The 24,237-nt window shown below is 30.1% G+C and overlaps 1 protein-coding gene across 2 annotated transcripts in view; it reads right to left on the bottom strand.

The window, feature by feature from the left end:
• Positions 1-4,250: 4,250 nt before the first annotated feature.
• Positions 4,251-24,237, bottom strand: part of LOC111687457 (ras-related protein Rab-40C) — a 38,344-nt gene continuing 18,357 nt past the window's right edge. Inside the window, exons 4-5 of one of the 2 annotated variants that reach the window (XM_046946484.1) lie at positions 13,717-13,786; positions 4,251-4,648 (exon numbers count right to left, since the gene is read on the bottom strand). In XM_046946484.1, coding sequence (XP_046802440.1) covers positions 4,558-4,648; positions 13,717-13,786 — 161 coding nt within the window. In that variant the 3' untranslated portion in view covers positions 4,251-4,557. The remainder of the gene's footprint in view (positions 4,649-13,716; positions 13,787-24,237) is intronic. The other variant, XM_023449897.2, reaches the window with a different exon arrangement.

Below are 24,237 nucleotides of genomic sequence, written 5' to 3'. Positions count from 1 at the left end.
TCGGCAACCAGATGAAGAATGTAACAGTTTTAAAGGGAAGGGAGCTCGAGGTAGTAACCTGACAAACGCAAAACCATTCGACGCAACAAAAGCTGAATTAAGGATATCCCATTTGATGTGTTCTCGTCTAATGCGGACTCTACATACTTAATTTCATTTTTCTATGTTCATTGTTATAGAAAACAGAAAGTACCTTTTAAAAAACGAAAAAGTACAAAAAGGTTCCCTTTTATTGGTTCTCATCTAATTCCGAATCTACTTACTAAATTGTATGTCCCTTTTGAAATTCTCACCTAATTCTGACTCTACATACTTAATTTCATATTTCTAGGTACAATAGTATCGAAAATTCAAAAAGTACCTTTTGAAAAAAAGTTCCATTTTTTTGGCTCTCGCTCTGCTACTCTTGCTCTCGTTATGTCTTGGTTTTATAAACAAGAGTACAATAACAAAATTTACCGTATGATTATGTATTTTGTTTTTTTGCAATTTTTGTTTGAGCATGAATAAAAAATCCAAATTTTTGAAGAAAATTTCAGAGGTGGTCTTCACGAAGGTGAAGGGTATAAAAATAACTAGACATTGTGATAATGGGGGTCAGTGAACAAACCATTTTTTATGAAAAGGAGCGCACAACAGGTCCGAGATTGGCCTAGGTGTATTTCTTCGGATTTGATGTACTACACATCCTTCTTCGTTGCCAACAAATTTGAGTGCATGCGAGTTATTGTAGTTTTGTTCGTTTTTTTACTTAGGAATTTACGCTTTTCGGCTTCATTTGCGATTCATTTTGTTAAATATTATGAAGATAAAAAATCACAAAAAAATGTTGGATTTGCTTTTTAGTTTTCAAATAAAGTGCAAAAATTACAAACATGCACTCTTTTCCTTAAATATTTCACATATGCAAATTCATATACTTCTAACGCATATTTTAATGTGCCAAAACATATAGAATGGTGTTTATAATACTCATTAAATTTTTAACTAAAAGGTTATTAATATAAAATAGCCGGTGGAGGGTATTAAAGATTCGGCTCAGCCGAATTTACTACTCCAGCGTGTTTTTTGCTCAAAAGAGAACGTAGGACATTTATTTTAAAAGAAATGGCGGACCACAGTGATTATTGCCCCTTATTATGGTTTACAACTCAATTTAGTTGAGGTGAAATTGAAACAACTCAACTTTTTTTGATATTATGAATTACAACCTATTTTATTTGTAATTGTTTCGATGTTGCCAACCTAAAAAGTATTTTTTTTTTGTATTAAAATTAAGTAAGTAAAAAGTTTATGAATTTGTGTTTTTCGTAAATGACAAAAGTTAATATGGGCCTATTTTTATAAGTTTTGGTAGATACATTAACAGCGGTGCTCAATAAAATAGAGCCATCAGCACGTTCAATTTTTTCCACTCCTACAAAGAATAGAGTTTAAAAAAATAACTGATTTAAAATCACTGATTTTTTATTTAATGGTTATAGTGGGCGTGCCACCTTACATATTCAGAAAAATATTAAATCAGAATACCTCAGAAAATTTAACATCTAAATTCCTCAAATTTTGTCAGGGCCACCTTAGTGTCAATATGATTATTTAAGACAATAAGTTGGCGGACTTTCAATGTGGGGAGCGGCACCTTCCATATGAATTAAATAAAAAATTCGTTAATCAGGGAAATTAATAGAATTTAATTCCTTAATTTTGCACGAAGAACTTTAATATTTTATCCTAACATTTTGGGGAAAATGGCCGACTTTCATCATCACATTATATGTCCAAAAACTATTTTATTTAGTAAGTTAAAAATTGTTAAGTGGGTTTTTAGGATAACAAACTAGCTAGTTTTCTCTAAATATAAAGCTAATCGGTATAAATTAAGATAAGTGAAGGATTAATAAAACAACAGCAAAAACGCATAATATCCTCCCTACTATAGTGAAAAAAGAAGTAAGAGTGCTATATTCGGCTGTACCGAATCTTTTATACCGTCATCATAGTGTATTTTAAAAATATTAGTTTTATAAATTTTTTCCCGACTACATTATTATTACACCAATAGCAAAATAAAAGGAACAACAGAAACGCAAGGCAATTAAACCAACATACATCTAAACATACAAAAAAAAAACATAACTCAATGAAGCCAAAAGCATCCAAACATACAAAACAAAATACACAGCGTAATGCCCAACAATTTCTATCCAAATTGTAACCATAACGTTACAGCTTAAAGTTTAAAACAATCTAATTTGATATAATCTGAGTGAATGAAAAGTGACCCCGTTAGGAAGAAATTGTTCCGCCTGTTTAATACTTACTTGATATGTCGATTTCGTTTTAGTTTCAAGTCACTTTTTTTATAACATAAAGTAGTAAATTTCTAGTTTAGTCGTAACAATAAGCGATAAAAGCGATTTTATAACAATTTTTTTTATTTCTCCTTTTTTATAAAGTTTTACACTCACTAATCTCTCACTGATGCTTATTATATATTAAACTATGTTTTTGATTTATTAAATTTTGAATTAACAAATTTATTACAAAATCTAAATTTCACAATTTGTGAATTTTGTGAGCAAGAATGATTCTGCATTAAACTATGTATCTTCTTAGTGTATTAAAAAGTGTTCGTTTTTTAAATTTTTATTCTATCTTCTTATTGTCATTTAGTTTTCCTTTTGGTGTATTAAAACGCACTAAAATTTAACAAAATTAGAAAGTAATGTATTTTGTTTTGGCAATTTTTTTAACTTAGCACTGAGAAACATTAAATTGAGCCTTTATAGTGACTATTTGGTTCATTAAACTCAAATTTGCAGGGTAAAACCAAATACATATACACACACACATGTACATCTTTTGTCCGATTCAAAGTGTTGTTGTTGCTTATTTATCAAAGCATGAACAAATTTGTTTTTTCGATGAAATTTTCAAGGGAGACAACCTTTGAACATTTTTTTATCTTCGATATTTATGGACCGATTATGATGATTTTTAATAGAGATTTTCTCGAAGCATGTCTAACAGAATTATTGAAGATTCGGATCTCGCCGATATGTGGGATCCTCTAAAACTGATTTCAACAAACACACAGACGGACAGACAGAAAGACGGACATAGCTTAATCAACAAAATATATACTTTACGGGGTCGGAAAATTATATTATATAAATTACAAACGGAATGACAATCTTAAATATACCCTTCCACGTAGTGGCTGTGGTTTAAACCCAAATTCACGGGGAGTGTAAGTGGCGATTAAAAGACTGATGCATGATAAAGTCAATATTTCGGGATAAGTTCGGTGCCGTTGCCTAAAACAGCAGATACCCCGCAGAGAAGTGACTGTGGGACTAAGCGTTGGCAATGAGTTGGTATTAATTGTTTATGGTACGGGATGAATGTGGGGTACAGCGGGCCTCACACACCCGTCTACATATAATAAATGTGTCATATGTTTTTCTCTTATGAATGTGTCGTATAAATGAGATGTGTGCTGGGTTGAATGATGATGGATGAAAGGTATCATATACATATGATACCATTGAATTTTCTTTCCTTGTCCAGATATGTTCAGAGTATACTCTGTTTGTATCAGAATTACCACAGTGTGTCCATGTGAGTAAGAACTTCGGTCCTACTTCGGTCCACCGGTTACGTCTCCAGGTGCTGTTGCCGAATCAATAGAGGCCATCCAATGCTCAGAGATTAGATAGCTCGAGTACTCCAACAAAGTACTTATGGACCGGTCAAAGCCAATGTATAAAAATTGTCATCTGAGCGATGGTAGACCGTTCACTAGTGGATGAAAAAGACCACCGTGAGATAAGGCTGTCAAGGCAGGTGCTCACGTTAAAATTCTCGACAGTCATACCCTTCTCACGAAGGTGAAGGGTATTATTAACAAGCTACATGTACCAAATATAGAAAAATATTATTCTTCAGTTAAAAAATAATTTTTGATAGATATCTCACTCGCATCCCATTAAGCGATTATAAAGCCCTTTTTGCAAATATTGAACAAAACTATCTAAAGTCCTTCGGACAATTGGTAAAAAGCTACACTCAATTGAAAATGACACTGTATGTCTAAAATGTCCAACTTTGTCCCCTCTAACTCCTGCAGTTCTTGACAGATAACGCTGAAATCTGGCCTACGAGGCAATAGTGCACAATTCATCCAATTTTTTTTAAGATGGGTCACTTGTAACCAAATTGACCATATATGTATAAATTAAAACATCTTGTTTTGCTTGTATTTCTTTAATTTATCAATAAAAAAATAATAAAAATTCATGTAAACAGAAATATGAAATTAACAACTTTAGATACTAAGTTAGTGTGTAATGCTATAAATATGTAATTAAAATAAATACTTTGTAAATATATTATTGATGTAATGCATGTAATTTAAACGTATGAAACAATCACGTAATGCAACAGCTGTTTCGTCCACTACTAGTTGGTGTTTTACATCGATTTTTACTTTTCGAATTATTACTTAACGTATTAAAACACTGGGAAGTAGTCAGAGCATATGATTTTAGTGTTGATTTAACAGATGGAGGCAGAGGTAAGGAATCTATTGCATATACGCTGGTACGTCTGACAATTGTACGGCAACATAACTCTTGTAAAGACAACACTGCAAAATATAAAAAATATATAAATTGTTATTAAAGTATAAAATATAAGATTTTAAAAAGGTATTACGTTCAATTTAACTTTTATTTATTTATTTATTTATTTATTTATTTATTTTATTTTATTTTTGTAAAATAAAACGAAGTTTCTTTATATATATATGAAAAAATGTATTACGACAGGTTTTCGTACTTTTGTAATATTATTTTCAGTAATTATAATGTATTCTAATATGAAAATCTTAAATATTTTGCAGTTAAATTTTTTGACCTATTTAATTTTTTTCAAAAACGTTTTTTAAATACACAATTTATTTGCAATTTTCTTTTGGAATTTAATTCTCTTCACAAGCCATTTGAAATCTGTAAAATCCTACAGTGTGTGAAAAAATGTGTAAATGATAGTAAAATATTTAACCTTTTGTTCTAAATTTTTAAACTAAAATCCATATTTTAAAAAGTTTTTTGTTTATTAAATCTGTATTTAGTGAAGATATCTTTAAACTAAAATAAATAAAAGATAATTAAATGGTAATTATAATTCAGAAAAATAAAAAAAAAAACAATAATTTAACTCATTTACACATTCTTGGCGCTTGATACTAAAGTAACATTTTATTATCTATATCCATAAAAATGAATGTGTGTTTGTATGTTTGTGTATTTGAAGTTAATAGACTTCTTATCGGCTGAACCGATTTTATTGAAATTTTTACAGTGTATTTCTGTATGTCGGGAAAAGGCTATACTTTTTACTTTGAAATTTCAAGTGGGCGAGAAGCTACGCCCACATACAAAATAAGTCGCATATCTTAGAAACTCCAACAGCTACACATTTTTAACACACACTGTATATGCCCATAGGGGCATATATTTCGATAAAAAATTAAAAAGAAAATTAAAAACAAATTAAAAAATATGAATGAATATTGTTCAATTTATTTTGACAACTAATTTGATTTTTTTCCTTAAAGATATTTATGCAAATTATTGTAATATAAAGCCTCTTTCATAGATATTATATATATTAAAGTTTTAAAAATAAGATTTGTTTTTACGTTATTAATTTCAAATCTTTTTATTTTTATTATATGTCCACTATTGGTCATACACCAACCCAAAGTATATCAATCAGCTTAGAACCCCTTTCTGGGTCTATTTATCTATGTCCGTCTGTCTGAGTGTCCATGCAAAGCTTGTGCTTGAAATTTAAATCTACATTCAAAATATATAATTCAGAACAACATTCATAAAATTTACTTTTAAAATTAGCTACAAAACAATGAAAAAAAAATAATACTTTAAATTTCGGATTTTTTACATTTTCTCCTTTTATGCATGATTTAAACTCTTAAAGGGCCTTCACACGATCACATTTTACCTACGTAAAGTCTAATAAAAAAGTAAGATTATTTCCATCAGTATTTCAAAAAAAAAAGAATAAAATTCGTATCATTTATACTTTTTGTGTTTATACCATTGGTTTAAAACAATAACAAAGTAATATGGAAACAACTGTTTCACTTTTTTGAGTTTACATAAAAATACATCCCTGATCTAATGCGACGAATGTCAAATTTTCCATGCGTATTTTCTCTCAATGTAGTAAGGTTTTATTATATATTGTGTTTAGACGATCCCATACGTATTCTTTTACATAAATTTTTGACAGATCATTAAACTTGTGTGCTCATGTGAAGGGGCTTTAGAATAAATAATATTCATTAACTTAGAGAAAAAGTGTGAAATAATTTTGTTTCTTCAGTTAAAAATTAATAATTTTACCGCGTTCCGTATTTCGTCCCCTTCTGATTTTTTGAAATAAATATATAACAAATTGAAACTTCTAAGTAAAGTTATATCTCTGTTTAAAATTTCTTAAAGCGCGCTCATTCATTTAGATTCATTTATGAAAAACACGAAACCCCCTTTTTACCCAGTTTAATTTATTTTTTTCTAAAATATTTCTTTTGACTGATCACAGCAAAATACTTCTCAGGTATTTGCATATTTCCGAAAAAGTGCCTAAACAAGCACAAAAGTACCGATTTTTCCAATTTTTGATACCAGTTTTGTTCCAACTTTCGCAACACAACTTTGCTTATACATATTTTTGACATTCTAAATCGAAAATATTTTCGCATTAAAATAGCCAAAATAAGTTTTTATGCACAAAAGTACCAATATTTCCCATTTTTCGTCGTTTTTACCCATTTTTTTCCTCTTCCAGTCTAATTTTCGGAAAGTTATATAGCCTATTGACGCTTCCAAAAATATATCTTTCTATGTTCCAAATTTAAAGAAAATCGGTTCATCCGTTTAGGCGTTATTGACGCACAAACAAATTAACAAACGAATAAACAAACTTACAAAGAAATTTATGAAATCCTAAATTTCTTTGTGAGCTTTTTTTTACTTTTTTGAAAATTTAAAAATTGTTACTATCTGAAATTATGTATAGACATTGCCTAATGGGACATGGAGCGATTTTGAGATAAAACGTACAACATTGTATAAGTATATATGTATTTATGAATAACGTTATTGGTACAGTATACATATAAGGAGTGAGATCGAAAAATTCTTAACACACGTTTTTCATTACATTTTTCAACCAAAGTATTATTTGATTTTTTTTTTTGATCAAGTTACCTTTGAAAAACATGTCAGTTATTATGTGTAATGTCAATTATATTAATTTTTTTGTTAATCTGATTAAAATGAGTGATCAGAAAAAAGTGCGTACTGAAATTATTAAATATTTTCAACTAAACCCAACTTGGTCTTACAAAAAGTTGGCCAAGCATACAAAGGTCTGCCGTCAAATTGTTTCCAATGTTATTAAACAGTACCCTGAGAACTTGTCAGTTGATAGAAAACCTGGTTCAGGTAGAAGGAATGGTCCACATGATGTTTCTAAAGCCAAAAAAATAGAACGCATTTTCAAAAGAGCTCCCAACACATCTGGTAGGAAAGCAGCTCGGTTAGCTCAGTGCTCGGACTATTTGGTACGAAAAGTTAAAGCTAATGCAGGTTTAAAAACATACAAGGCTCAAAAAGTTCCTGACAGGAACGCTGCTAAAAATTTAGAGACCAAAAACAGAGCACGGAAATTGAAGTCAAGTTTTATAAAAAATATTCCTGCTGCATAATGGGTGACGAAACGTATGTTCTGGCAGATTTTTCGCCACTTTCAGGTCAAAAGTTTTATGTTGCTGATGCTCGAGGGAATGTTGAAGAAAAGTTTAGGACCCAAAAGCACACAAAATTTCCCAGAAAGTTCTTGGTATGGCAAGCAATATGCAGTTGCGGCAAAAGAAGCCAATCATTTGTTACAACGGGCTCTATAAATACCGAAATTTACATCAAGGAATGTTTACAAAAAAGGCTGCTTCCATTCATAAGACTTCATAATGTGTCCACTTATTTTTGGCCTGACTTGGCATCCTGTCACTATGGTAAACAAGCCCTTGAGTGGTACAAGAACAATAATGTGGTATTTGTACCAAGAGAGGCAAATCCTCCAAACTGCCCGGAGCTAAGGCCAGTGGAGAGATATTGGGCTCTTGTTAAAAGAGAATTGAAGAGTACAAAAAAGGTGTCCAAAAGTGTGGTAGATTTTAAACGGAGATGGACTACATGTTCGAGCAAAGTGACAGAAAGCACTATAAAAACGTTAATGGAAGGGTTTCCGAAAAGGGTTCAAAATTTCATCACTAGTGATTAAAACTATAAAAATATTTTTTTTTGTAAATTGTAATAATAATTTGAATCAAATAAAAAAATAAAGCTGTAAGTTTAGTGGTTTCTTTTTTATAAACATATATGTATGTTAAGAATTTTTCGATCTCACTCCTTATAAAAAAATAACAATGTCATTACCATTGAATTTGATTTATTTATATTTTTTTTTTAACTCTAAATAGATTTAACGCCAACGCATCAGATAATACCAACATATTTTGAAAAATATTTTTTTAACTTTTCTTTCGTTAGAGTATTTTGGATGAATGGTGAGGTTTGTTTGGAATATTGATTTGTTATGAAATACATTTTAAAGAATTTATTTGCAAATAATATCTCTAGATTTCCTGTAGGGCTTGGCTGACCATATGATACCCTTTATCAGTGAGTATGTTGAAAATGTGGATTACTTTTAAATAATAAAGCATTTAATTTGTCCTTTACTTTAATTCCGAAATATTTTAATAATTTGTTGACAAAATAGCAAATTTTCTTAAATAGAGTTTATATGGGGACAATGGTAAATATATTTATAAATTTTGGTAGAGGGATTTACGTGTATTTAAAGTTATTGATTCAGAATTTAATCGTTGTGTACCAGTGTGAATAGGCGAATTTTGACCTACAAGTCATTTTCAGAAGAGGACTTTCTACAGGATAAAACCTGTAGAAAATTAACGAAATTGATATAATCCATTGTCAATAGTGACAACGGTTGTGTATAAAATTTAGTTTTCGACAACGAATTATTGCAATTTTCACATAGTGTTGTCGTACGTTTGTATTTACTTTGACAACTGATGTTATTGAAAAATATTAAAGACTTTAGTACGTCTATTTTCCCTCTGTGTAGGGTTTCATTTAGACTTATATCACTATATAAATATCTTATAACATTTAACATAATTATAAGCCCTATGCCTGAGGTACGGTTGTTTGGGGTTAGGCGAAATAATGGACCGATTTTAACAATTTTTAATATTCTTCATTCCTGTGATTATCATGCAAATTGCGATCTGTAGAGTGCGCACAAGGTTAACATGGACACATAGAGGGACAGACTGACTTACAGAGAAATAGACGGATATGTCTAAATCGGTTCAGAAAGTGATTATGATCCGATTGGTAAACATAAAAGTTTGTGTAGGATGAATATTTTTGTGTGTTGCAAATATCAGCACAAACGCATAATATCCTCCCCTCTATAGTGGTGTAGGAAATAAATATTTTGCTTATTCTTTTAAAAATCTTTTTTTGTTAATTAATTCAATTTACCACAAATTTTTCGAATAACAAAAGATTCTTTAATTAAATTTTTCCAAAAGTATATTTTAAATTGAAGACAAACAAGTTATTTATTGTATTTCTAAAGAATAGTTTTATTTTGAAATAAATATAAAACAAATAGAATGTCAAGAACTTGGCAAATAGAAAATAAATTGTTCTTAAGATTTTTTTTCCTTTGCTCTGAATGTTTGGAATGTAATAAAATATTGATTATAGTTTAAATATTTTTTGATATTAAGATTTTACTTGGCAAAAATAGTAAAAGAAAAACACACCTGGAGCAAACATAAAAAATATGTATAGGAGATGATTGAATTGTATAAATATTTTTTGCTTATTAGATAGGTACAAAATGTTATTCATTTGTGACGTACCACTTCAACAGTTATTTACACCTCATCTGAATTGTGAGAGTGTCTCGTAAGGCTAATGCTTTACAAATACCACGAACTGCAGGGCTGTTACACAAAGAGTATATATAAATTATTGCCCTCACACAAAAAATTTTCATTTACGGAAATGAAAACATAAATTTCCGTAAAATTCACAAATTCATTTTTTGGGTTTACAGTTGCATACAAAGAAAATACTTTTTTTTGCATAGAAACATGCGTGACAGCATTATTTATGTTTATCATGCAATTATTTCCCAAGTAGAACTATTTGTGTCCATACTCGACGAGCTCTTGAGATATCTCGTATATTTTGTTTGTGCTGATGCTTGTAACATACAAAACTATTCGTCCAATACCCACCTTAAAGTATACCACACAAGTATACTTAGAATCATTACTGACAGCATTACTGACAGTATTGAAGAACAAAGTTTGTAAGTTTACACTGTTATTATACATTTTCTGCACATTTTATTTCTTAATTTGCCGAAACTTCATTGACATCCGACCATTTACAGAGTTTAAATGTATATCAGTATTTTCTTCTTTACAAAATCTTTTAAACAATTAAAAATCTAGTATATAAAATTCGGCATAGCTTTTACTTGTTCCATTTTGATCTTTATATATCTACAGTCAGTTTTAATTTTACATATAAAAATATATTTTACGTTTCCTAAAGCATAGTTTTCAGGTTTTAAATATTTTGGTTAGTATTCGTTATCACATACAAATATTTTATTTTTACACTTTTTTTCATATACAGGAATATTTTATAAAAAAAACTAAAAAAATCCCTTGCCATACACTTCCGTTGTGTTTTTTTGTTGTAGTTTTAGTTTTTATAACTTCTGTCGTTCTATTGAATATTTAATAATTTTTGTTACTGAAGTAATACATATTTATTAATAATATTATTTGTTATAACATATTTTGTTATTGTTGTATGTGCGTGAAAATACAACTGTTGTTCTTATAACATTTACATAGAAATATTTTTACAGTGTTGCATTTTTATTATGCGAAATGCATTTCCGTTTCCGTTGTTAGTACTATTTTTGCTATTTCATTTTGTAATATCCGTTTATAGTTAAATTTATGTTTTTACCCATTCAAATTGGTAAAAAAAATGTATTTTATTAATTTTTTTCCTTTAAAGCTATGCATATTTTATTGATTTTAAATTTGCTTTTGGTCGGTATGTTTATAAAAGAAAGAAAAAAAAAATATTCATAATTTTGGTTTGTTGCAAAAATTGTGAGAGTAAATGTTTTAATAATTTATTAATACCTTTCTAGTTCGGTTATTTTGATAATGATTTATCAAGCGATTTAAATGGCAAAGGAATATTAAAAGATCACTAGTAAAGTAGCCAAATGCATACTGAAATTTATTTTGTTTGTTAAATTTTGTTATAGTATAATAAATACTATAACAAAATTTAACAAACCTACAGAAAGAAAAAAAGTTTAATTAAATAGTAATTAATAAAATCTATTAACAAATGGTTAAATAATTATCTATTCTTTATTGACAAAACCTAATAATTTTATTCCATTTTTTACAAATTTTTCTTTCAAAGCCTGTAAATACCACCCAAACAAAATAATGCACTCGAAATAATTCTCAGCTATCTGTAAATAATAACATAACCACACATTAAGTAAACTAGATATAAAAAATGGAAAATATACAAAAAAAAAAAAAAAATGACAGCAAAATAAACAATAAATAAAGCATAACTAATTATCTTCTTAACGCATTATTCGCCCACAACAACACCGCACAACAGCACGAGTTATTCACTTGTTTATTTATTTGTGTGGCATATTAATTACCTCCTCATAAAATATAATTAACATTTAATTTAATTTGTTTTTCAAACAATAATTAACACAATATTGTATAAACATATTAATGTATATATATGTGTATCTTATTTAATGTTAATAATTACACATGTTTTTAATAAAAAACAAAAACTTTATACAAATATTGCCAAAAAATGAAATAACATTTTCATTGAAAATTTGATTTTTTTTTAATTTTAAATTTTATCGCCACCTTAGCTTCAACACTCTTAAAATTATTTATTGATAAAAAAATATCTCCAGCAGCTAGGTATGAAATTAAAAAATATACTTTTCTTTTAAGCAAACGATTTGAGAATTTATAATTAATAGTGTTTTGTGTTTACTTTTTTATAATTTTCATTTAAAATTTATTTTAATTATCGCTACTTATACCGTCGTTAAATAAAACATTAAATTTACTCAACAGGTTTAATGAATCTGAAAAAAAACAAGAAAAAGTAATTACAGAATGAAAACCTTTTTTATTTTCACCAAGGCAGATACAACTTTGGTTTCTTCATAGCTTAAAATGAAACAAAAAACTTTAAGCCATAAGAAAATTATTTTTAATTTTTTTTTGCCATAAATTTTAAATTACAACTTCTATAGTTTAATTAGTTTTATATCCCAGGAAAAACTGGCAAGTTTAAGACAGCTCAATGAAAGTTAGTACCAGGCTTCCTCTTGGATTCCTAAATAAGGGATTTGTAAGTGGCTAAAAGTCACCATAATTACCATGAACATAAAGCATTATTATAGGCTGGAAAAGATTACAAACGAACTTGTACTATTGAAAAGAGATTGATAATGTGATGTATGTGAAAGAATGTGATAACACCGACCAATAAAAAATTAAAAAAAAAATCGTTTAACGCGAACAGGATGATATATGCATGAAACTATAAATTTAATAAAGAAAAACTATCTTTGAAGATTATGTCCAATATTTTTTTTTTAATTATTTTCATAATTATGATCCTTTCGAAAATTTATGATAAATGGAAATGTGATGTATGTGAAAAAAGTGATAACGCCCGACAACAAATCTTTATACTCGAACATGTTCGAGCAAAGTGACAGAAAGCACTATAAAAACGTTAATGGAAGGGTTTCCGAAAAGGGTTCAAAATTTCATCACTAGTGATTAAAACTATAAAATTTTTTTTTTTTTGTAAATTGTAATAATAATTTAAATCAAATAAAAAAAATAAAGCTGTAAGTTTAGTGGTTTCTTTTTTATAAACATATATGTATGTTAAGAATTTTTCGATCTCACTCCTTATAACGATTTGATTAGTATTAGTACAATTAAATATAACGCCAAATAACGCTATACAAAATCTCCCAGATTACTCATTTTTTTGTACTTTATGTGTTGAATCCGTATAGGAATTTGGAGACTACAGATACTATATTAACTTAATCAAAAAGGTTTGATATAAGCCCTGCTATGTTCACACTTCACTCTGCACTTCAACAAAAAATACAGGTTGACATTTTGCAATTTAAAGTAGAAATAAAAAAGAAGTTTTGATTAAAATTTATTAAATCATGTGGAATTTGACTAATTTTTTGCTAAATGAATTTTTAAAGCGGGAAAATTGGAACAGGAGTTTTTATTACCTCATTGTTCACAAATCTGTAAATATACATTAAAATATGCCACAATTCATGTTAATTTAAATTTTTTTAAGAGTGATTTTATGGTTCTTATGCTAGTATGGTCTTCACACCTTTATGCTGTATTAACTATCTAAATGTGTCCATTCCTCTGCAACCACCTACCCATACCTGTTCGTAATGGAGAATGTTGAATATTGCTCCTTAGCCACACCCTTTGTAACCAAAACCTGTCCACTTTCTGAAACATGATAAAATTTCTAATTTATAAAACAATTTAATTTTAGAATAGAAATTGTTTGACTTTGGAGTGGATTAAAGGGACAAATTTAAAATCCTATGTATAAGAAAAAATATAATTAACTGGAGTGTGGAGTGGGAAATTTAACCACTTCCACGCCCAAAACCGAAAATGTTTCATACAAAATATAAAATAAAACAATTGCCATCGGCGTGTAAGAAGAACAAAGTGGCGTTGGTGAGTGGTCTAATCAGCTCACCCTGTCGAAAATGTTCTACCGTCAAATAAGACACAAGACACGTGTTTACATACCAGTTTAGCTAGATCTGGGGATTTGTCCCCAAATTAGTGATTTTTAGTTTTATTAAATTGCTTTTATCAAAGCAATTTCATTCCCCTTCTCAATTATACTTAGGAAATTACTCTCCCACCTCATAACCAGGGATGGCAAAATTGGTACGATCGTACTTTTTTAATACCATTTGATGTTGATACCAATGTTGAAAAGTAACGTGATACTCGCGAGTCTTATATGATACTTTTAAAATATCTTCAAAGCACTGTTAATATTATTCAAATTTAAATTATTTTTTAATTTCAGAAAAAAGTCCGTATTCACCGAACTTTGAAAAGTTCAGCGAAAATTCAGTTTCGGCCGAACTTTTAAATTTACCGATGTTCGGTGTTCGGTACTGAACGAAATTTGTAGTTCAGTCGAACTCTATTGCTTTTTATTTTTCTTTTTTAACACGGGCATAAGTATGAAGAGCCCTGAGTAAATGAGAACACCTAAATTTGAACATATAAACGTGTTCTTTTCCTTCTTCGAACGTTTTGATTTTTTATAATGTTGAACCTAGAAACACAAGATTAAACTTTAGCCCCTATTTTCACCGCCTACACTTATCGTTTAACTGATAGTTATTGTTTCAGTTAATATAACTAAAATTAAAAAATATAAATTATTATTAGCATAAAAATTATTGTACGATCACTCACAATCTACTCTCATATAATTAAAAACGATCCAATTACTTGTTTTTATTCTTTATAAAATCTATTTGCAAAACAAAAGGGAAAATTATTTTATTTTAACAAAAAATACAAATCATATTTTTTGCCATGTACGTATATGAAATTACATTCTTTGGGTGCTCAACAAATAATCGGCAAAATGGCTGCAGGCAAAAGTCTCAGCAAAGGCTGAGACTTCTGCGACCGTGTTATTCTCTATCGTGGAATGAGAAAGATCTGACTGTAGACCTCTTCTCCGCACTGGCCAACCTCCTGATTTCTTGGTTCAGCTAGAATGAGGATACCGCCGTTTTGACCGCTTCGGCGTCAGTTTATTTTTTTTAAGAATTTCTAACACAATTAGAGAAAGGAGCTAATTGTCGAATGGTATATTATTGGAAAGGTGGTCTGATTAAAAAAAAATTATTGCAATCATATATAACACCATTACAGTTACATTGATTGAACGATTGCTGGGAATCCCCGAATTGCATCTAGGCATTTCAATGGTGATCTAGCTGGCGGTTGTTGTATTTGGGAAGATGTAGGGGATTATTCACAGTCCGGCACAGATAGTTTTGCACAGGTGTGTCTGTCGCCGTTGGGTTATTTAAGTAGCAGGCATCTAAATAGGTATGACTCCATTTTTTTCATTTTTTATTTATTTCATTTATTTCCAAAATATTTAATTTTTACATGTTTTTTAAAACTACTTTTATATATACATTTCTTCCTTACATACTATTGTACGCACCATGGACTCATCAAATCTATAGATACATATTAGTAGCAGTGCTAATAAATAATAATTCACATATTACAGTTCGTATTAAATCTCTTACAAAAAATTCTCCAAAAAAGGGGAAAAAAGAGATCAAAGATCAGCTTAAAAACTAATACTAATACTAAATAGAAAGAAAAAAACTTAAAACTAGATAAAATTATTATATACAAAAGAAATATTTACAAAATAGAATGATAGTGAAGGATATACATATTTACAAAAAAGGCATATGGCCTATTGTGCCGTGTTTTACACCATATTCTCTACATCCAGTGTTCCTATTCTTCTATGGTAGAATAAGGAGTGGGATCGAAAAAATTCTTAACATACATATATGTTTATAAAAAAGAAACCACTAAACTTACAGCTTTATTTTTTTTTATTTGATTCAAATTATTATTACAATTTACAAAAAAAATATTTTTATAGTTTTAATCACTAGTGATGAAATTTTGAACCCTTTTCGGAAACCCTTCCATTAACGTTTTTATAGTGCTTTCTGTCACTTTGCTCGAACATGTAGTCCATCTCCGTTTAAAATCTACCACACTTTTGGACACCTTTTTTGTACTCTTCAATTCTCTTTTAACAAGAGCCCAATATATCTCCACTGGCCTTAGCTCCGGGCAGTTTGGAGGATTTGCCTCTCTTGGTACAAATACCACATTATTGTTCTTGTACCACTCAAGGGCTTGTTTACCATAGTGACAGGATGCCAAGTCAGGCCAAAAATAAGTGGACACATATGAAGTCTTATGAATGAAAGCAGCCTTTTTTGTAAACATTCCTTGATGTATATTTCGGTATTTATAGAGCCCGTTGTAACAAATGATTGGCTTCTTTTGCCGCAACTGCATATTGCTTGCCATACCAAGAACTTTCTGGGAAATTTTGTCTGCTTTTGGGTCCTAAACTTTTCTTCAACATTCCCTCGAGCATCAGCAACATAAAACTTTTGACCTGGAAGTTGCGAAAAATCTGCCAGAACATACGTTTCGTCATCCATTATGCAGCAAGAATATTTTTTTATAAAACTTGACTTCAATTTCCGTGCTCTGTTTTTGGCCTCTAAATTTTTAGCAGCGTTCCTGTCAGGAACTTTTTGAGCCTTGTATGTTTTTAAACCTGCATTAGCATTAACTTTTCGTACCAAATAGTCCGAGCACTGAGCTAACCGAGCTGCTTTCCTACCGGATGTGTTGGGAGCTCTTTTGAAAATGCGTTCTATTTTTTTGGCTTTAGAAACATCATGTGGACCATTCCTTCTACCTGAACCAGGTTTTCTATCAACTGACAAGTTCTCCCGGTACTGTTTAATAACATTGGAAACAATTTGACGGCAGACCTTTGTATGCTTGGCCAACTTTTTGTAAGACCAAGTTGGGTTTAGTTGAAAATATTTAATAATTTCAGTACGCACTTTTTTCTGGTCACTCATTTTGTTGGAAATGGATTTATTGTACTTTAGTTTTTTATACTTGTACTTATTTTCAATGTAAATTTTCTATCGAATTAGTTTTTGAGAAATTTGTATTAATGTTGGAAAAAATATTTTTTAGTTTGTCATTACTTTTCAACTAATAAATATTAATTTTAATAAATATAATTTATATAAAATACGAAAAGTAATATTATTAACAATTATAAAATACGAAAAGTAATATTATTAACAATGGTTATGGGCCCAGATCTACAATAAAAGATTCTGTGCAATTTGATTTCATAAAATATAAAAAGTAAAATATTTATCGAAAAATGGCAAACTCAAATTACCAAATAGAAAAATTGAATCCAGATAATTATGCATCTTGGTGTATACAGATGCGAAGTCTCCTAATTACTCAAGATTATTGGGATATGATTGAATTTACGTTGAGTGAAACGGCAACTCAAGAAGAAAAGATGTTATGGAAGATCAAGGATAACAAGGCCCTAGCAACAATAACATTAGCGGTGAGAACTTCTGAGCTAATACATATTAAGGATTGTAAGACAGCAAAGGAGGCTTGGTATAAATTAGAAAATATTTATAGAGCAAAAAACCCATCAAGAAAAGTAAATTTATTTAAACAATTCGTAAGATTTAAGTTCACATCTGACGAAAAGTATGGACTACAAATTAATAAATTTTGTTCCATAGCTGAAGATTTAAAAAATCTAGACATAAATTTTCCGGAAGAACTATTATCTATATTTCTATTATGCAGTTTACCTCAAGATTTAGAAAATTTTGTAGTGGCAATTGAAAGCAGAGATGCAATGCCTAGTCTGGAACAATTGAAAACGAAAATTTTGGAAGAAGAACAGCGTAAAAATGAAAACGTTAGTACCGGTAAGGAACAAGTGTTTGCAATTAAAAACAAGAAACAAAACTTCAACAAAAATAGATCGTATAATGAGAGTAGATCAAATAATGAAAATAAATCGAAAAATTTAAAATGTTTTGAATGTGGAAAAAAGGGACATATCAAATCTCAGTGTTATTCCAAAAACAAAGCAAACAACGTAAATAGTGCTATGCTTGTCATCAATTCCTGTATGAATGAAGAAAATCGGGATGAATGGATCCTAGATAGTGGTGCATCATCTCATGTTTGTGGAAATAAAAATGCATTTTCAAAATTAAATGAGTATGATAGCAGTGTAATACTTGCTTCTGGTGATAAATTTAAAGTAAGTGGAATTGGTGAAATAGAGGTAAAATTTTGGAATAAATGTTACACATTAAAGGAAGTTTTATACATACCAAATATAAAGTCTAATTTTCTTTCGATAAGTAAGATATCTGAAAAAGGTTATTCTATAACATTTTCGAAAAACAAGGTGGAAATTTTTAAGAATGAAGAATTTCAATTCAAAGCATTTGTTTCGAATGGTATTTATAAAATTAAATCAAAGGTAATGGATAATTTAATGCTAAATACAGAAAATCCTAAAAATAATTTATGGCACAAGCGTTACGGTCATTTGAATATATCAGATCTCAAGAAATTGGAGAGAAAAGAAATGGTTCGCGGATTACAAGGTAATATACCAAATGAAAATAATTGTGTTACGTGTTCCATGTGCAAAATGTCAACCAAACCATTCAAATCAATTGGTACCACAGTTTCAAATAATTTATTAGAACTAGTACATACAGATATATGTGGACCAATGAAAGTTAAATCACAAGGTGGTGCAGCATACTTTATAACATTTATAGACGATTACTCACGGTACATCACAGTTTATGTTTTGAAGAATAAATCTGATGCTTTCAATGCATTTAAGGAATACCTTGCAATGGCAGAAAAACAGACTGGATGCAAATTGAAACGTTTGAGAAGTGATAACGGTCGTGAGTATGTTAATCGAAATTTTAATGATTTTTTAAAGGAAAATGGTATTGTACATGAGACCACGGTATGTTATACTCCACAACAAAACGGAGTTTCAGAAAGAGCAAATAGGACTTTGATTGAAATGACTCGATGTATGCTGGAAGATTCTAAATTACCGAAATATCTATGGGCTGAAGCTATAAATACAAGTGTCCACATCAAGAATAGATCACCAACTAAGGTATTGGAAAATATTACGCCTTATGAAAGATGGACTGGAAGAAAACCTTGCGTTTCTTATTTTAAAATCTTTGGATGCAAAGCTGTTGTCTTAAACAAGAAACCAGGTAGATCCAAGCTTGACCCAAAAGGTAACATTTACTCATTTGTTGGTTACCAATCTAATACGAAAGGTTATCGTTTGTATAACATAAAAACCAAAGCATTAGTTGTGGAAAGAGATGTGAAATTTTACGAAAATGAGTTTGAAAATGATAAAACTGATGAAAATTATTGTGATCTTTATGACATTTTTGATTGTTCAAATTTAATTAATAATCAAAATCCTGTTCAAGGTTCTACTCAAGAAAATCCAGTAAATGATGTTGAATCGCAAAGAAATAGAAATGAAGAAATAGAAACAAATCAAACCCTAGATACTGAAGAGGAGAATATTTCAAATCATATTAGTGATGATGATTCCGATTTTTTTGGTTTCGATGAGTCTGAGGATAATATTACTTACGAGCAAGTTCCAAATGAATGTGGCAAACGTAAAAGAGGTAGGCCATCTATATTAAGAATGGGTAAACCAGGTAGACCACGTAAAATGTACAAAACAAATAATGACGAACTAAATGTTATAAAAGATTTGAGTTCCGACCCTAAAAGTGTAAAAGAAGCAATTAACAGCAACGAATCTAAAAATTGGCAAGAAGCTATGAACAAAGAATATGAATCGTTAATAAAGAAGGGAACTTGGGAGCTTGTTGAAAAACCTGAAGATAAAAATATAATTGGTAGTAAATGGATTTTTACTAAAAAGCGTTTAGCTGATGGAACCGTTGAGAAATATAAAGCTCGTTTGGTGGCTCAAGGTTGCTTTCAACAATATAATCAAGATTACACTGAAACATATTCACCTGTAATACGTCATCCCACAATTCGGCTAATTTTAGCTTTAGCAGTAAAATATGAATTAGTAGTGAAACATGTTGATGTAATAGCAGCTTATTTAAATGGTGATTTAAAAGAGGAAATATATATGAAACAACCTCAAATGTTTGTTAAAACGGGACAAGAAAATATGGTATGTAAATAAAAAAAATCTATTTATGGTCTGAAACAAGCAGGAAGGCAATGGAATAATAAAATTAATGAAATTTTGATAAAAATGAATTTCATTCAATGTAAAACTGACAGTTGCGTATTTATATATCATAAAAATGATGAAATCAATATAATAGCACTTTACGTTGATGATATATTATTAGCTTGTTCTTCTAGCAAAACCATGGAAAGTATTTTAGATACTTTGAAGTTACATGTGGAAATAGTTGATCGTGGTCATGCAAATTACTACCTTGGAATGGAAATAGAAAGAAATGATACCAGAGGAGATATCAAAATTAATCAGAAAAACTTCATAAATGAACTACTTAAACAATGGAATATGCATGAATGTAAACCAGCTAAAATTCCTTTCGCTGCAGGAACGGTATTAACAAAATGTGAAGAAGAAAATTGCGAAAATATGATAGATCTGAAGAAATATCAATCACTTATTGGAAGTTTGATGTATTTAGCTACAATTACAAGACCAGATATTGCTCACACGGTCTCAAACTTAGCTCAATTCAGTTCTCATGCGCATAATGAACATTTTGTTGCAGCCAAACATGTCCTACGTTATTTGAAATATAAAGATGTGTCATTGAGTTATACGAAGAATGGAAATGGATTAAAATGTTTTTCTGATGCAGACTGGGGTTCAAATATAATTGACCGTAAGTCGTATAGTGGTTTTGTGCTCTTTTTCGCTGGGGGTCCGATATCTTGGGAGTCGAAAAAACAAAACATTGTCGCATTAAGTTCTATGGAAGCCGAATATATTGCAATGTGCCAAGCCGCTAAGGAAATAAGTTTTTATAGAAGTCTATTAAATGAATTAAATTTCCAAGATTTGATTAAAAAGCCAACCGTATTATACTGTGACAATCAAGGAGCTCAATACCTTACGAAAAGCCAAATGGTGATGAAAAGAAGCAAACACATAGATATCAGATACCATTATATCAAAGAAAAATACAATGCAAATGAAATACATTTGGAATATGTTCCAACAGACGATAATGCAGCTGATATTTTGACTAAGTGTTTAACAAATCAAAATCATTTGAAATGTTGTAATCTTTTGAATTTAAAATGAAAGATATTTTTTAATTTTGTTTTTAACTTCATTTATAACTTTATATGTTAATTATGTATTTAATTATTGATAATGAAATTTACATTGAGGGGGTATTTGTTGGAAATGGATTTATTGTACTTTAGTTTTTTATACTTGTACTTATTTTCAATGTAAATTTTCTATCGAATTAGTTTTTGAGAAATTTGTATTAATGTTGGAAAAAATATTTTTTAGTTTGTCATTACTTTTCAACTAATAAATATTAATTTTAATAAATATAATTTATATAAAATACGAAAAGTAATATTATTAACAATTATAAAATACGAAAAGTAATATTATTAACACATTTTAATCAGGTTAACAAAAAAATAATATAATTGACATTACACATAATAACTGACATGTTTTTCAAAGGTAACTTGATCAAAAAAAATCAAATAATACTTTGGTTGAAAAATGTAATGAAAAACGTGTGTTAAGAATTTTTCGATCTCACTCCTTAGTAGGTTTGCACCCTGATAGAGAAGACCAGCTTCTCCTAACGTGAGAATATCCACTGGGGACATGTAACGTGACATGCGAATAGTCTCAATATCAACCGCCCGACTATAACATCCCTGGACAAGACGGCTCTCTAGAGAACGAGCCTTTTCCATGAATGTCCCAGATACAGATCATCACAGCTGCCGACTTTCTCACATTGAGACGAAGGCCCCATTTGGAAAAGTATTCCGCGAGCACAGCCAGATACGCATTCATCCTCGCATTAATCGTTTTAGCCCTAGGACCCGAGGTCGCCATGAGGATATCATTCGCATAAATAAGCAGAAGATCGCCCTCAGGAGGCGGGGGGATATCAGCCATGAGGACATTGTACAATACCGGACCTAACAAGGAACTCTGTGGCACTCCTGCAACTACCGATCTCTCACTAGACCTAGAATCGCCCACTGCTACGGCAAATTTCCTATCACTAAGGAAATCAGCCACCATCCTATACAATCCCCTATCGAGACCCTTATTTAAGAGCTTATAGATAATGCCATCCTGCCAGGCAGTGTCAAAAGCTTTCTCAAAGTCCAGACTGACAACAATCGTAGGGTATCTACTGTTAAGACCCCTTAGACATAATCAGTAAAAACCATTAATGCATGAGAGGTAGAGTGCCCCTTTCTGAAACCAAATTGTACGTCCAAGAGGGAGTTATGTTCCAGTAGCTTCCCAAAAGGTGATAAAAGGGATATTGGTCGATAACTATCGCACTGTCTAGGATTTAATTTCGGTTTTAGTATTGGTACAATTAATGCCTTTTTCCATGCCTTAGGAAAATAACCAATATTCAGACATTGGTTGAACAGTATCGCCAGAAAGCGCCAGGTGTTGTGGCGAGTTTTTTTTAATCCAATCCAATCCAATCCACTGGACTTTTTATTGGATCTTCTCCTCAAGGCATCTCCGATTGACTCTGGTCGAATGAAACCAAGTTCATTCGGATCAGTGCCATTCGCAAGAGTTAAAGGACCCTCCTGTCCCAAGGATGCAGTCCTATCCCTCACAGTGTCAGTAAAAGCGTCCATACCCGTTCTCTGTCCACGTTGATGTACGTTATAAAACTGATCTGCAAGCAGATCAGCCTTCATATTATCATCTGATGTAAAATTTCCACGTAAGTCAATTAAATCGTTTACCGTATTGCGTTTTTTAAGTCTTAATTTTCCTAAAAGTCTTGTCATTTACCTGTATGTTACCCAGAAAATTCTCCCAGTGTCCGCGTTCGTATTCAGCAGTGGCGCCCTGAATTATCCGGTCAAGATTACGTATGTCAGCTTTCAATATGTTGAGTCGTGTAGGATCCTCACATCTGTGTAGTATTCGTCTTAGTCTCTTCTTCTCCGCTATAAAGCCAAGAATGTTGTCAGGTAGTTTCAGTAGTCCTTTACGTCCTACAATAACCTATGGAATAGAAAGATCCCTGGCCGTAATATAAAGATTCATTAAGGCCTAAAAAACGTATTTTACGAAGGTAGTTTTAATTGAATATTATTTAAATACAATTGAATGAGCAATAAGTTTTTATAACATTTGAATTTATTGATTGATTCCCTGATTTAAACGCAAATTGTTTAAGGTAAAAGTTTTACCCCCATATTCATAAACAAATTTTTATTTTATAAACGATTTATAAATCAAATTTCGTATGGAAATTTTGTTTTATAAACCTTTTATAAAATAATGTGCTGTTTATGAACAAGGGGTTTGTATATCGATAAAATATACAATACAAAATTAATAAGTAATTTGCCTATGTTAAATTTTTCAAAATTTTAAGAAAAAACTTTATCTGAAAAAAATATTTTTAGAAAAATTAAGCAATTTTTTATAAAAAATCTAATATTTTATTAATTAACAAGATTTTTTATAAAATGTATTGTTATTTTTTTAGGTTTTTGTTGTTTTTTTAATATTGTTGCATCATTTTATTAAATTTAAAATTTGTATTACTCCTATATATTTAAATAACAATTTTTAGATATTTTAGTTGTTGTTGTAACAGCTCGGCTGTGGCCGATAGTTCTTTCCTGGGGAAAAAACTTTCGTCGATACAGCTGTCGCTGGGTTGACAATCTTTGGCCGAGTATAACTCGGGTCGTTCTGGAGCGAAGATCCAATTGTCGTGGGAACGTGATATTTTAGTAGTGGTACGTGTTGTAGCATAAAACATGTATCGCTTATGTCGACAGAATATTGAAAAAGCAATTAAAAATAATATCATATTGCAAAGACGATAAAACAGTCAATACATTAAATATTTTACTGATCGTGGCTTTGTTTGTATGTATTTCTTGCGTTCAATGTTCTGTCCAATTGTTACACTATCAACTTTATGAATAATGCTGTGTAAGCAATTAATTACTAT

The sequence above is a fragment of the Lucilia cuprina genome, chromosome 3 (genome assembly GCF_022045245.1).
Source record: "Lucilia cuprina isolate Lc7/37 chromosome 3, ASM2204524v1, whole genome shotgun sequence".
In the NCBI taxonomy this organism is placed as follows: domain Eukaryota; kingdom Metazoa; phylum Arthropoda; class Insecta; order Diptera; family Calliphoridae; genus Lucilia; species Lucilia cuprina.
The sequence above is the reverse complement of the archived record's forward strand: the minus strand, read 5'-3'. Positions and strand labels throughout refer to the sequence as shown.